The sequence below is a fragment of the Drosophila suzukii genome, chromosome X (genome assembly GCF_043229965.1).
Source record: "Drosophila suzukii chromosome X, CBGP_Dsuzu_IsoJpt1.0, whole genome shotgun sequence".
Taxonomy (NCBI): Eukaryota; Metazoa; Arthropoda; class Insecta; order Diptera; family Drosophilidae; genus Drosophila; species Drosophila suzukii.
In genome coordinates, this window is record NC_092084.1 from 1,138,745 (window position 1) to 1,152,867 (window position 14,123).

Here is a 14,123-nt window from a genome sequence, read left to right on the forward strand (position 1 = left end):
TCAGCGTAAGTCAGTGAAAAAGGGAGATGGAAGATGAGAACGCGGCGAAGACGAAATGGACGAGAGAAGCGTCAAAAAATGGCGCAAACTTGGGCTGGGTGCTGCCAACTTGCTGCAAAATGCATTTACTGCACGTGGTCTGGACAGCCAGCCTCAAATAGTACCCTGCCATACGATTGAAAACATTATATAGAAGATAGAAACTTAACAATTATCAACCAAGGTGTAAGACCTTCCTCTACTTAAAATACAAATAATCCTTTGGAATTAGTTAAAATTACAATTCAAAGACGTGCTTTTATGGAATTCTAAATAATATGGCATAATTCAAATCCTAAAATATGGCACTTCAATCCTTGGAGCCAAGCCAAATTAAACTCCGGAATGCGGATGGGGAATGCAGCCAGGAGCTGCTCCAGGGTTCTGCTGCCGCAGTATTTTGAAGCCGCACTGGCGGCCAAAGACAATGTCCTGGGCCAACATGTCGCCGATCATGCGCACCCAGCTGGGCTGGTCGGCACTACAATAGTGCTGGATGAGCAGCTGGCCCAGCTGGATTCCCGGTTTGCCCGGTGGATGGCCTGTTTGCCACTGGTATCCGTCAGCATTGTGGCACAGGATCCTTCATGGTCCACAGGACTTGTCTATGTCGGTAACACCCGATCGAAGGCGTCGATCCTCACTGCACGGCAGAACGTGTTCTGGTTTTTCCTAAAGAAAATAAATAACTTATGTATTAACATGTAAGAAATGATTTTTGAATCCCTTATTATTAATATATATTATAAATTATTAATATAACTTGCTTTTAATATTTTATATGATGAAGCCCTCTTCCAGAACATGTTAAAGTTGATCAAGTTTTTGAAAAGGAAAGAGATGGGGCTAATTTCCTTTGATCGGATGGTTCTTGAAAAAGAAAGAGAGGGAAAGGGAGTAAGCCTACTTCCTTTGATCGAATAGTTTTTGAAAAAGGAGACAGGGCTAATTTCCTCTGAAAATTATACAATTAAGATGTAGACAGCTACAGTTTAAGAACGATTATTAAAAAAGGGGAGACACCTTTATAACATATGTTTGCATAAATATTTAGAAATATGGATTACAATAAACAACTTACCACTGCAATCCTATCCGATGTGCTTGGCGAGAATGCTGTAATAGTGGGCACGGTCGTCGGCGAACTAGCGTCGCCAAATGGCAACATCAGAAATAGAATCAGAGGCCGAGCAGGTAGTCAAAGATCCCAGGTAGAACAGTCACAAGGTATGAAATCAAGCCTGATTGCCTTTTGATATCTTCTACAAATTGCTTTTTCAGAACTCAATCCTCGAAAAAATAACTGATGAATCCGATTTATTTTTACCCAACTGCATAGCAGTCTTTATTTGCGAAAATAGGCTTTGTGTTACAAGGTTTTTATATGTGCCTCAAATATACATGTTCCTTTTATGATTTATTTTCAAATATGTTCTTTCATGTAATCTCTGCAATCTTAATGGCACTTTTGTACGCAACACGTATACATTTTTCTTTTCGTTCCTTTAAGTTGACAAATACATTACATATATATAATGAATGCAGATTCTCAAAATACAGACTATTACATATTATCTTTAGGTTCGGATTATGAAATAGAAATCGTTGTCAATAAAATAAAATACATCACAGACAACCAAAAAAAATACATTTCTTCTACGTGCGTTTTCTCGAACTTTCACGCAGCTTTTTGGATTTTCTTAATACTAGTTTCCGAGTTTCAGGCACAAAGCCTCCTTAGCGACGTTTGCTCTTCAAGGTCTCCAGGTAGTCGATTACAAGCTGTGGGTACAAGTACCTGACAGACGGAAGAGTGACTGTGTCCATTTCGGGGCAGCCCTTCCAGGTGACGAATAAGAAGTGAAAACCTCGAATCTTAAAGCTATGCTCCACTTTTTCCATCTCAAGACCGCGATCCAAGCCGAAGACACCCTGGTACGGCTGGTTCCAAGGATTTCCTGCCGCCCTGCGCCCGCCACGTCCATTACGTCCACCGTTTCCACGTCCCCTGGACAATTTAAAGAAGTTTCCGGCTGGCCTAGACAGGCGATCATCCAGCTCTGCGAGCAGCTGGTCAATCTTGATCTGATCTGGATCCTTAATCGTCATCTGCTCCAGGTCCGGCAGGGCGTTCAATGCATCCTGTGGTGGATTCTCAGGTAAAGCAGCACTGGCGGCACAACGGGCCAACGGAAAGGGTGCTGCTGCTCCTAAAGTTTCGTCGCTGGTCTCCTTGGCAGATGCCAATTTGAGTTTCTTTGGCTTTGCTCCTTTTCCAGACGCGACAGGCATTGAATTTTTAAGGTCCTCATCCTCTTCGCTTCCAACGTCCATAGTCGTCGGCTTCTGCTGGGTAGAGGCTGCCTTCGACTTCTTGGCTAACTTTGCCTTATTCTTTCCGTATTTTCCCTTCTTCTTGCCATTCCAAGGCTGGTTGCTTCCCCAAGCCGTTTTGCGACCCGAAGAGGTGGTGGGAGCCTCCTGATCCTTTTGCTTTACGGCGGCATTGGCGGTAGAAGTCTCTGCCAGCTTTATTTCAGAGGTGGTGGGGAGCCCCTGATCCCCTTCCTCCACAATATTCTGCTGTTTCTCCTGGACAGAGGAAAACGTAGTTGGGTAGTCCTGATCCTCTTGCTTTACGAGGTGAACAGAGACCTGATCCTCTTCCTCCACGGTAGTCAGCTGCTTCTCCTGGGTCAAGGATACCATCGGCTTCATCTTTCCGGAAAACATTGTGGGATATTCCTGATCCTCTTGCTTTACAAGAACAGGAAATGGTGGAAGCCATTGCGTCGTGACCTTGGTAGGGGATCCACCAAAAGAGGCGGTGGGAAGAAGAGGATCAGGCTGTTCGTTTACGACCTTCACCTGCGTGGCCTGGACAGAGGATCCCTCGGACTGCTTAGAGGCTCCAACAGCAGTGGTGACAGCTTTTGGGTACACGTCCTTTGCGAGCTCCCTCTCGATCTTCGCCTTCTCCTGGCAATCATAGAACAGTTGCTGCTCGTAGTCGCTGACCAAATCGAGACACTTGTCCATCTCCTCGAGCGGCTCCCAGGTGCTCTGCTCGATTGGATACCCCTGCCACTTGACTAGGACTTGGGGACGGCCGTCAAGGAAGCTTTTGCCGACTATTTTTTCTACGATATACTCGGCATCCTGATCATCAATGGGCGATTCTCCGCCAGCGGAGCGCTTTCCATTTGAGTTGGTGGGGCAGCCGTTTAAGTTATCAGACATTTTAAGCTTTTCAGAGACGATCACCAAGAAACTGGGGACTGGGGACTGGAGACTGGAACCACTTTACCAGGGTGAAAAGACTGCCCAGTAGCTGTAAAAATTGCGAGGACTTTGTAATAGTTATCATTATGTATATGGTTGTAAACTTACTATAAAAGAGAGATACAGCAATAGCTTGCCAAAAGTGTCCAAAAGTACGGCAGTATAATAACAGATTCGCTGATGTTTCCCGCTGTTCCAGGAAAATGGCCACTCGAATAAAATAAAGGCCAGCACATGGGATTCTTCGAGTCACATTCACGATTCAGGCAGTTTTTAAACTTTTCACCCAACCGGATTGCTTTAAAAACGCAAGTCAGTGAAAAAGGTGGTCTCCTGTGACTTTTACTGTGATTTTTACACACTCGCCAAAAAAGTCGCGCGTACGAATTTAATTTTTATACAAAATGACAAAATGCGACGAACCACAATTTTCAAAAGTCAAAAACGGAGTGAGTTGTTCGAGCAGCCAGCAGCAGAGTTCGCGGTTTTTACACCAAAACGTAAGAAAACGTAAGTGTAAGGCAAACGTAAGTGTCGTGAAAAAGGGAGATGGAAGACGCGAACGTAAGTGTCAGCAAAACGTAGCCAACGTAAGTGTCAGTAAAAAAGGGATAGCCTCAGCGTAAGTGTCAGTGAAAAAGGGCGATGCAAGATACGAATATGACGACAAAGAAAATTTAAAGCAACTCAAGCCAAAAGTTCGAATGTATGAGAGTAGCGGGAGATGTTCGAGCAGCACAAAAACGTAAGAAAACGTAAGTGACGGCAAAACGCAAGAGTCAGTGAAAAAGGGAGATGGAAGATGAGAACGCGGCGAAGACGAAATGGACGAGAGAAGCGTCAAAAAATGGCGCAAACTTGGGCTGGGTGCTGCCAACTTGCTGCAAAATGCATTTACTGCACGTGGTCTGGACAGCCAGCCTCAAATAGTACCCTGCCATACGATTGAAAACATTATATAGAAGATAGAAACTTAACAATTATCAACCAAGGTGTAAGACCTTCCTCTACTTAAAATACAAATAATCCTTTGGAATTAGTTAAAATTACAATTCAAAGACGTGCTTTTATGGAATTCTAAATAATATGGCATAATTCAAATCCTAAAATATGGCACTTCAATCCTTGGAGCCAAGCCAAATTAAACTCCGGAATGCGGATGGGGTCCTTCTGAGCCAGGAGCTGCTCCAGGGTTCTGCTGCCGCAGTATTTTGAAGCCGCACTGGCGGCCAAAGACAATGTCCTGGGCCAACATGTCGCCGATCATGCGCACCCAGCTGGGCTGGTCGGCACTAGAATAGTGCTGGATGAGCAGCTGGCCCAGCTGGATTCCCGGTTTGCCCAGTGGATGGCCTGTTTGCCACTGGTATCCGTCAGCATTGTGGCACAGGATCCTTCATGGTCCACAGGACTTGTCTATGTCGCTGAACACCCGATCGAAGGCGTCGATCCTCACTCCACTGCAGAACGTGTTCTGGTTTTTCCTAAAGAAAATAAATAACTTATGTATCAATATGTAAGGAATGATTTTTGAATCCCCTATATTATAATATATAATATAAATTATTAATATAACTTGCTTTTAATATTTTATATGATGAAGCCCTCTTCCAGAACATGTTAAAGTTGATCAAGTTTTTGAAAAGGAAAGAGATGGGGCTAATTTCCTTTGATCGGATGGTTCTTGAAAAAGAAAGAGAGGGAAAGGGAGTAAGCCTACTTCCTTTGATCGAATAGTTTTTGAAAAAGGAGACAGGGCTAATTTCCTCTGAAAATTATACAATTAAGATGTAGACAGCTACAGTTTAAGAACGATTATTAAAAAAGGGGAGACACCTTTATAACATATGTTTGCATAAATATTTAGAAATATGGATTACAATAAACAACTTACCACTGCAATCCTATCCGATGTGCTTGGCGAGAATGCTGTAATAGTGGGCACGGTCGTCGGCGAACTGGCGTCGCCAAATGGCAACATCAGAAATAGAATCAGAGGCCGAGCGGGTAGTCAAAGATCCCAGGTAGAACAGTCACAAGGTATGAAATCAAACCAATTTGCCTGATTGCCTTTTGATATCTTCTACACATTGCTTTTTCAGAACTCAGTCCTCGAAAAAATAACTGATGAATACATGTTCCTTTTATGATTTATTTTCAAATATGTTCTTTCATGTAATCTCTGCAATCTTAATGGCACTTTTGTACGCAACGCGTATACATTTTTCTTTTCGTTCCTTTAAGTTGACAAATACATTACATATATATAATGAATGCAGATTCTCAAAATACAGACTATTACATATTATCTTTAGGTTCGGATTATGAAATAGAAATCGTTGTCAATAAAATAAAATACATCACAGACAACCAAAAAAAAAATACATTTCTTCTACGTGCGTTTTCTCGAACTTTCACGCAGCTTTTCTTAATACTAGTTTCCGAGTTATCGTTAGGCTCGGATTATGATATAAAAATCGTTGTCAATAAAATAAAATACATCACAGACAACCAAAAAAAATACATTTCTTCTACGTGCGTTTTCTCGAACTTTCACGCAGTTTTTTGGATTTTCTTAATACTAGTTTCCGAGTTTCAGGCACAAAGCCTCCTTAGCGACGTTTGCTCTTCAAGGTCTCCAGGTAGTCGATTACAAGCTGTGGGTACAAGTACCTGACAGACGGAAGAGTGACTGTGTCCATTTCGGGGCAGCCCTTCCAGGTGACGAATAAGAAGTGAAAATCTAGAATCTTAAAGCTATGCTCCACTTTTTCCATCTCAAGACCGCGATCCAAGCCGAAGACACCCTGGTACGGCTGGTTCCAAGGATTTCCTGCCGCCCTGCGCCCGCCACGTCCATTACGTCCACCGTTTCCACGTCCCCTGGACAATTTAAAGAAGTTTCCGGCTGGCCTAGACAGGCGATCATCCAGCTCTGCGAGCAGCTGGTCAATCTTGATCTGATCTGGATCCTTAATCGTCATCTGCTCCAGGTCCGGCAGGGCGTTCAATGCATCAAAGCATGCAGCACTGGCGGAACAACGGGCCAACGGAAAGGGTGCTGCTGCTCCTAAAGTTTCGTCGCTGGTCTCCTTGGCAGATGCCAATTTGAGTTTCTTTGGCTTTGCTCCTTTTCCAGACGCGACAGGCATTGAATTTTTAAGGTCCTCATCCTCTTCGCTTCCAACGTCCATAGTCGTCGGCTTCTGCTGGGTAGAGGCTGCCTTCGACGTCTTGGCTAACTTTGCCTTATTCTTTCCGTATTTTCCCTTCTTCTTGCCATTCCAAGGCTGGTTGCTTCCCCAAGCCGTTTTGCGACCCGAAGAGGTGGTGGGAGCCTCCTGATCCTTTTGCTTTACGGCGGCATTGGCGGTAGAAGTCTCTGCCAGCTTTATTTCAGAGGTGGTGGGGAGCCCCTGATCCCCTTCCTCCACAATATTCTGCTGTTTCTCCTGGACAGAGGAAAACGTAGTTGGGTAGTCCTGATCCTCTTGCTTTACGAGGTGAACAGAGACCTGATCCTCTTCCTCCACGGTAGTCAGCTGCTTCTCTTGGGTCAAGGATACCATGGGATATTCCTGATCCTCTTGCTTTACAAGAACAGGAAATGGTGGAAGCCCTTGCGTCGTGAACTTGGTAGGGGATCCACCAAAAGAGGTGGTGGGAAGAAGAGGATCAGGCTGTTCGTTTACGATCTTCACCTGCGTGGCCTGGACAGAGGATCCCTCGGACTGCTTAGAGGCTCCAACGAGCTCCCTCTCGATCTTCGCCTTCTCCTGGCAATCATAGAACAGTTGCTGCTCGTAGTCGCTGACCAAATCGAGACACTTGTCCATCTCCTCGAGCGGCTCCCAGGTGCTCTGCTCGATTGGATACCCCTGCCACTTGACTAGGACTTGGGGACGGCCGTCAAGGAAGCTTTTGCCGACTATTTTTTCTACGATATACTCGGCATCCTGATCATCAATGGGCGATTCTCCGCCAGCGGAGCGCTTTCCATTTGAGTTGGTGGGGCAGCCGTTTAAGTTATCAGACATTTTAAGCTTTTCAGAGACGATCACCAAGAAACTGGGGACTGGGGACTGGAGACTGGAACCACTTTACCAGGGTGAAAAGACTGCCCAGTAGCTGTAAAAATTGCGAGGACTTTGTAATAGTTATCATTATGTATATGGTTGTAAACTTACTATAAAAGAGAGATACAGCAATAGCTTGCCAAAAGTGTCCAAAAGTACGGCAGTATAATAACAGATTCGCTGATGTTTCCCGCTGTTCCAGGAAAATGGCCACTCGAATAAAATAAAGGCCAGCACATGGGATTCTTCGAGTCACATTCACGATTCAGGCAGTTTTTAAACTTTTCACCCAACCGGATTGCTTTAAAAACGCAAGTCAGTGAAAAAGGTGGTCTCCTGTGACTTTTACTGTGATTTTTACACACTCGCCAAAAAAGTCGCGCGTACGAATTTAATTTTTATACAAAATGACAAAATGCGACGAACCACAACCACAATTTTCAAAAGTCAAAAACGGAGTGAGTTGTTCGAGCAGGCAGCAGCAGAGTTCGCGGTTTTTACACCAAAACGTAAGAAAACGTAAGTGTAAGGCAAACGTAAGTGTCGTGAAAAAGGGAGATGGAAGACGCTAACGTAAGTGTCAGCAAAACGTAAGCCAACGTAAGTGTCAGTAAAAAAGGGATAGCCTCAGCGTAAGTGTCAGTGAAAAAGGGCGATGCAAGATTCGAATATGACGACAAAGAAAATTTGAAGCAACTCAAGCCAAAAGTTCGAATGTATGAGAGTAGCGGGAGTTGTTCGAGCAGCACAAAAACGTAAGAAAACGTAAGTGACGGCAAAACGTAAGTGTCAGTGAAAAAGGGACAGCCTCAGTGCCTCAGTGAAAGAGGGAGATGGAAGATGCGAACGCGGCGAAGACGAAATGGTCGAGAGAAGCGTCCAAAAATGGCGCAAACTTGGGCTGGGTGCTGCCAACTTGCTGCAAAATGCATTTACTGCACGTGGTCTGGACAGCCAGCCTCCACTGTGACTGTGTTCACCAAATGTGACGTGATTAATTTGGTATGTACCATTATGTAATAAAATAATGCATTTTTATATATAACTAGTCATTTCAAACTAAATATGTTAGACAAAATATAATCAAATTAAAAAATTATTTTAATGGAAATACATGTTTCTGATAATTGTTTTACTTCCTATCATTATACGTAGGACGTCGTTCTCCAAAAACCTAAACTAATCTGTAAAATGTAACACCTTTACCTCAATTAGCTATAAGTAAACATCTTTGTCACCCCAGAGTTTATAGTTTTAATCTTTAAGTTAGCTTTATATAAATAAATACAAACTCGCAAACTCATTTAAAAATTTCGGCAATTTAGGGAACAAACCTAAATGGCTACTCTTCTTTTTTTTTAAACAGCTTTGACCAGTTTTCATATTTGTGGAAAGTAAAAACCTGTAACATTTTATTTTGCTTTACAAAATTAGTAAGTAATGCGTACTGGTGATGCTTAAATGTTTCAGAATTGCCATAACTTCTTAATGAAACAGCTCTGGTTTTCAGCAATTCAACAACCTCAAGGCTGTTGAAATGATGAAATTTAAAAAACTATGTTTGTAAGGAGCAGCTGAAAAACAGCTGACCAAGTTTCAACGATTCAGCTTAAGTCCACTGATCCACTGACGCTTTGTTGAAAGTTCGCACTTGCATCTGAAATATAACGGACTGGAATATCCCCAATGACGCTCTCTAAATTCAAACGAGTTGGCAACGCCGGAGCTTGCCGCCATATTTCATTTCTCCATTTTTAATACATTTAAAAACATGTCAGGTGAACTGCCGGACAAACCCTGCGGCTCCTCGGATGAACCTGTGCCCGTCTTTATAGTCGAAAAGATCATTGGGAGGCGCCTCGTGAAGAGTCGCCTTGAGTACCTGGTGAAATGGGAGGGATTCTCCAAGAACGAGAACTCCTGGGAGCCCATAGAGAACGTGTTCCACTGCTCCGACCTGATTTGCAGCTTCGAGGCGGAGCTGGTGAGGCAGGGCAAGGCCCAGGAGGCGGCTACAAACAATGAGCCGGTCGATAAAATCCTGGACAAACGCCTCGTGGGCGGTTGCGTTCAGTACCTGGTGAAATGGAGGGGCTATCGCAAGAAAGACAACAGCTGGGAGACCATGCAGGCTCTGAACCACTGCTTGGACCTCCTTGGCGACTTCGAGGCGCAGCTCATGGCTCGGAGCCAGGGACAGGAGGCGCAGCTCATGGCTCCCAGTAAGGACCAGGAGGCGACTACCTCAGCGGAGAGCAGCCAGTGGCCGTCCGGCAGGCCAAAGCGAATGAGAGAGCTATCTGTGGAGCAGCTAGTTGATCAAAAAGCCGTGATCAACTCTCCTGCTGTGCCAAAACGCAGACGCAAGGGTCCCCTTCCTCGACAAGAAGCATGCATTGTTCTCTTGGACGAGTCCAGCGACCTGGGGACACCAGCAACAGCAGTGGCATCTCAATCGGCAGCAGCAGCTGCGCCCCAGGAAACGAATGGGCCGATCAGCAGTGAGGAGCCACCATCGGATGTCTTGGTAATGGAGCTCAGCCACAGCGCTCCGCCAGCCCTGGAGCAGCCGCAGGTCGGTGCTGGGGCTCACTGCGTGCAGGACATGCCGAGCCTGGACACGAAGCAGGAGGAGCTTCCAGGCTGCAGCAGTGCGTCCAATCTGACCCCGAATAGCTGGAAAATGCCGCCGTCCATGAAAACCTTCGGGTTGAAGCGCGGTCTGGAGCTGGACAAGGTTCATCACAGCTTTGCGGTTCGCGAGCATCTCTTCCTGTTTGTCACCTGGAAGGGCTGCCCAACGGTGGACGCTGTGCCGCTGGCAGACCTCGCGAAGGCATACCCGATGAAAGTATTGGAATACTTTAATAGCTTGAAGAGAATATCTTAGGCTAACCAAAATGATAACAACTAAAGAACCAAAGATTTATTTAAAATAATATATAACTAAGAGAGGCATGCTAACGATATTATAATCTGTAGGCAAGAAACAAGTATATAACATTTTTTTAACATAGTTACTTGTGAACTTTTTACAAGCTAAGCATTTTATATAGAAACATCTTAACTTCGAGTGGCCAGCTTATATTTTTTTTTTTTTACTAAGCTTAGCCCCAAGTTATGTATAGTTTTATTTTGGCGCCTTCAACGCAGCCTCACTGTAACTACAAACACATAGTGAGTTGTAATAAAAATGTACGTTCGGCACATATACTAAAACCAATATCTGAATTCATTCAAGCTGCTTACAATGGCGAAAATAAACAATGCAAATAAGCCAAGTTCAATGAGCCAAGGCAAAGTGAGTAAGTGAATTGAGCGGGAGAACCGGTTGTTTTTGCTTTTATTTCGGTTCTGGCTACTATCAGAAAAGCCCAAACGGTGTGTCACAAGTGTCAAGATCCATCTGGAGAGATAACCCAGCCGTCGAATTGAACAAAAGCCAACGTTTGTTTTTATTATTATTAAATTTCGGAGGGGTACAGAGAAAGAGCGCGTGCCTTTACAGAAACAAATGTGATTTCAGAACGATAATACGACACTGATCGAAAGTATACAGCCCGATACTTAGAAGAGGTATGCTAATGTTATCAGTACTATTACGTTAGGTTTAAGATCTCTCAATGTTGCACAGAATTTGTATCTAAAACAATTATTTATTGATTCTTCCCAGTTATGGTGTATAAATTTACTCATTTTTAAGTTTATAAAACTTATGCAGTTGACCGATTCTACTGTAATTGTTAAGATAAATACTGAAACTAATCATATTTTCAGAAATATTAATCATCCTTTTTTATACTTCCGAATCCATTAAAATAGGTTCTCTCAGTGTGTCGCCTCGCTTTCGACTAATTGCCTCTTGGAAGTTGGAAGTTGCCCGTCTGGTTTCTGCTCTCCGGTCTGGGAGCGCCAATCGTCGAGCTGACCCCACTGCAGTCCGCATTGTGCGCTGATCAAGAACGGAGGATGAGCAGTCGGAGTCCCATTTCCACGTCCGCCTGTGTGTATCTGCACATCCTGGTGCTGCTTCCACTGCTGGCAGGTGAGAGAAATTGCCAAACTAGTTCGCACACGTGTGCTAAAAATCAAGGAAACTTTGTTACGCTTGAAATTGGGTGCTTTAGAAGAAATTGAATAATATTACATATGTCCCACTTAAACATATTTTTAATAAGCATGGGTCTAATAAGTATTATAATTTCAAATGAAAGAAACTGTGTGCATTCATATTTTAAAATATTTGGTTTTATTGTTCTAAAACCTGTAAGATCTATGCTTATTTTCAAGTATTATGTATGTATTTTCGGCAACTTTTTGAGGTGAAGTACTTCCAGCTTCGTTGCAATTGCTTTTTGTACATTTTTATAGATCACAGAGAATATCTTATAATTCACATGATGGTTGTTTTTAATTCCCAGTCAGGGCAACACCTGCTATAAGTCCGCAGTCGCAGCGGGGCATCGTCTTCCCCAAGGATTCCTTCGATGAGTGCCACCTGGACGACTTGCAAGGGACGAAGGGCAGTTGCCGGCGCATGGAGGATTGTCCTACCGCCTTGAAGGGATGGCTGGAGAGACGCGAGTCCCCCAAGACCTGCTACTTTGTGAGGTTCGATCACTTCGTGTGCTGCAAGCCGGAGGAGCAGCCTGTCACTGAAGTGCCGCCCATACTGCCCCCCACACGAAATCCCTTTATAGCACCACTGGTTGTACGATCCAGTCTGCAGGGTGAGTTTATCGCTCAATATATTATACAACGAAAATGTTCCATCCTAAGACTTTGAAAATAATCTATTTAAGTTATATTACTGGTTCATATACGGCTTTAATAAGTTTATTAAATTAAATTGGTTAAAACATCTCGAAACCATTGCATGTGATCATAATCTATAATCCCAAGAAACCACTCCAATTGCTTGCAGATTAATATGTCTCAAACTTGTTTTTAACACTTTACGGCAGTCTTTATGACTACCCCAGTTTTTTGCACCGCGTGATGTAATCCATGACTAACGAGGGTTTCCCCTTCAAATTCGCAGCGTGCTACGACCTGAACAATGTCAAGAAGACCAACGAGAACGACTTGATCTTCTTGGTCTCGGTTGTGGGCGGGATGCCCACCCGACCACGGGAATTCCCCTTCATGGCGGCGCTCGGCTGGCGCTCCAACTTCGATCAGCGGATATACTATCGATGCGGCGGTGCCCTGATCTCCAACAACTTTGTGCTGACGGCGGCACACTGTGCCGACTTGGGCGGGTAAGCCAGCACTTTAATGAGGCTCTGATAGAAATCTTGTTATGTCAGCGTGCTTGGTTGTTTTTTTGTTATTCTGAGGGGATGGGGTCTATGCCGATGTCAGCTATATTTTATCTCGGTTATGAAGCTTGTAAATGGCACAAAAATTGACATTTGTAACCTTTAGGGGCTTACATAGGGTTTTTGGCCCAAATACAAGCACTTTTTCATTTTAAAATATTATGAATGACATTTTAAGTTTACATAATTGTGTATAAAAAACCACAACTCATCAGGTGAAGATGATATCTGGTGACAGGATCATCAGAAAATATAATATTAGTTTTGTTAGTGGTGCATCTCAAAGTTTTTGGCAAAGAATACGAAGAAAACGAATTTTTGACTAATATTTTTGCGATACATCAGGCTAATCGAGCTGAAGAAAATCACTTTCAAAGAATATATTTTCTAAATTATTGGTCTGATCGAATTTAAGTTTCGGGAGTGTAATCTAGACAACTTTAACTAATTTTAAGAAATTGATATTTTTTGAAACCCTATGTTACCCTTAAAACTTATATCCAATTCAAAACTTACAACGCCGCCTTCTCTTCCAGTGAGCCGCCCAGCCAAGTTCGCCTCGGTGGTGACAATCTGACCCTGGCCGAGGGCGAGGATCTCCCCATCCGACGGGTGATCGTCCATCCGGAGTACAATGCCAACACTGCCTACAACGACATTGCTCTGCTGGAGCTGGAAACGGCGGCCAAGCCGGAACTGAAGCCCACCTGTATCTGGGCGGAGAAGGAAATCGCCAACTCGCTGGTCACGGCCATCGGATACGGGCAGACCAGTTTTGCCGGACTCTCCTCCGCCCAACTGCTCAAGGTGCCGCTGAAGGGCGTGAGCAACGAGGAGTGCCAGGTGCACTACCAGGTGGACCAGTTGGCGCAAGGACTGCTGGGCACCCAGATGTGTGCCGGCGACGTATCCGGCGAGAGGGACACCTGTCAGGGCGACTCCGGAGGACCCCTGCTCATGCAGGACGGGCCGCTGGGCTATGTGGTGGGCATCACATCGCTGGGACAGGGATGCGCCAGTGGCCCGCCATCGGTGTACACCAGGGTCTCCAGTTTCGTCGACTGGATCGAGGGCATTGTGTGGCCAGCGCAGCAGGACGCGGTTTCCCCGAAACCAACTGAGATGCCCGGTCCCGAATTCGATCTGAGGGCAATGATCTGAGATTGTATTTTAAATACACTTTTATTTATTTAAGGATTCAAGCAGTAATGTATATAATATATATACAATACATCTATATGATCCGATTTTTAAGTTGAAATATTTTACTAGGTAATGAATAAAAATTATGCAAAAACAGATCTTATGCATTATTGAAAAAACAGTTTTATTGTAAAAAATGTAGGGACGAACTAAAATTCAAAGTTTTTAATATTTTATTTATTTGTTTTCTTTTGTGCTGCAT

General features: G+C 44.0%; 4 protein-coding genes across 5 annotated transcripts; 2 read left to right on the forward strand and 2 right to left on the reverse strand.

Annotated features, from left to right (window-relative positions):
• Nucleotides 1–1,355: 1,355 nt before the first annotated feature.
• LOC136117256 (chromo domain-containing protein rhino) lies at nucleotides 1,356–3,804 on the reverse strand. Of its 2 annotated transcripts, none has more exons than XM_070997701.1 (2): nucleotides 3,430–3,804; nucleotides 1,356–3,388 (listed from the first exon to the last, which is right to left on the reverse strand). In XM_070997701.1, the coding sequence occupies exon 2, from the start codon at nucleotides 3,277–3,279 to the stop codon at nucleotides 1,777–1,779; it is 1,503 nt and encodes a 500-aa protein (XP_070853802.1). In that variant the 5' UTR covers nucleotides 3,280–3,388; nucleotides 3,430–3,804; the 3' UTR covers nucleotides 1,356–1,776. The 2 variants fall into 2 exon arrangements, with proteins under 2 accessions (XP_070853802.1, XP_065723513.2); XM_065867441.2 differs by having other exon boundaries at nucleotides 1,356–3,370; nucleotides 3,430–3,800.
• Nucleotides 3,805–5,453: 1,649 nt separating this feature from the next.
• On the reverse strand, nucleotides 5,454–7,881 carry LOC108014933 (chromo domain-containing protein rhino). Its single transcript, XM_017081154.4, has 2 exons — nucleotides 7,509–7,881; nucleotides 5,454–7,449 (listed from the first exon to the last, which is right to left on the reverse strand). The coding sequence occupies exon 2, from the start codon at nucleotides 7,356–7,358 to the stop codon at nucleotides 5,934–5,936; it is 1,425 nt and encodes a 474-aa protein (XP_016936643.4). The 5' UTR covers nucleotides 7,359–7,449; nucleotides 7,509–7,881; the 3' UTR covers nucleotides 5,454–5,933.
• Nucleotides 7,882–9,168: 1,287 nt separating this feature from the next.
• Nucleotides 9,169–10,287, forward strand: LOC108015401 (chromo domain-containing protein rhino). Its single transcript, XM_017081821.4, has one exon. The coding sequence runs from the start codon at nucleotides 9,169–9,171 to the stop codon at nucleotides 10,285–10,287; it is 1,119 nt and encodes a 372-aa protein (XP_016937310.4).
• A 473-nt stretch (nucleotides 10,288–10,760) lies between these two features.
• spirit (Serine Protease Immune Response Integrator) lies at nucleotides 10,761–14,019 on the forward strand. The gene is made up of 5 exons (XM_017081822.4): nucleotides 10,761–10,973; nucleotides 11,220–11,442; nucleotides 11,819–12,127; nucleotides 12,439–12,658; nucleotides 13,255–14,019. The coding sequence occupies exons 2-5, from the start codon at nucleotides 11,367–11,369 to the stop codon at nucleotides 13,877–13,879; spliced, it is 1,230 nt and encodes a 409-aa protein (XP_016937311.3). The 5' UTR covers nucleotides 10,761–10,973; nucleotides 11,220–11,366; the 3' UTR covers nucleotides 13,880–14,019.
• The last annotated feature ends 104 nt before the right edge of the window (nucleotides 14,020–14,123 follow it).

Bases quoted from the DNA above. Each gene is read 5' to 3' on its own strand.
- LOC108015401 (XM_017081821.4), top strand. From the start codon at position 9,169: ATGTCAGGTGAACTGCCGGACAAACCCTGCGGCTCCTCGGATGAACCT.
- LOC136117256 (XM_070997701.1), bottom strand. From the start codon at position 3,279: ATGTCTGATAACTTAAACGGCTGCCCCACCAACTCAAATGGAAAGCGC.
- LOC108014933 (XM_017081154.4), bottom strand. From the start codon at position 7,358: ATGTCTGATAACTTAAACGGCTGCCCCACCAACTCAAATGGAAAGCGC.
- spirit (XM_017081822.4), top strand. From the start codon at position 11,367: ATGAGCAGTCGGAGTCCCATTTCCACGTCCGCCTGTGTGTATCTGCAC. The intron at 12,128-12,438 runs GTGAGTTTATCG...TCAAATTCGCAG, and splicing joins TGTACGATCCAGTCTGCAGG to CGTGCTACGACCTGAACAAT. The intron at 12,659-13,254 runs GTAAGCCAGCAC...CTTCTCTTCCAG, and splicing joins CACTGTGCCGACTTGGGCGG to TGAGCCGCCCAGCCAAGTTC.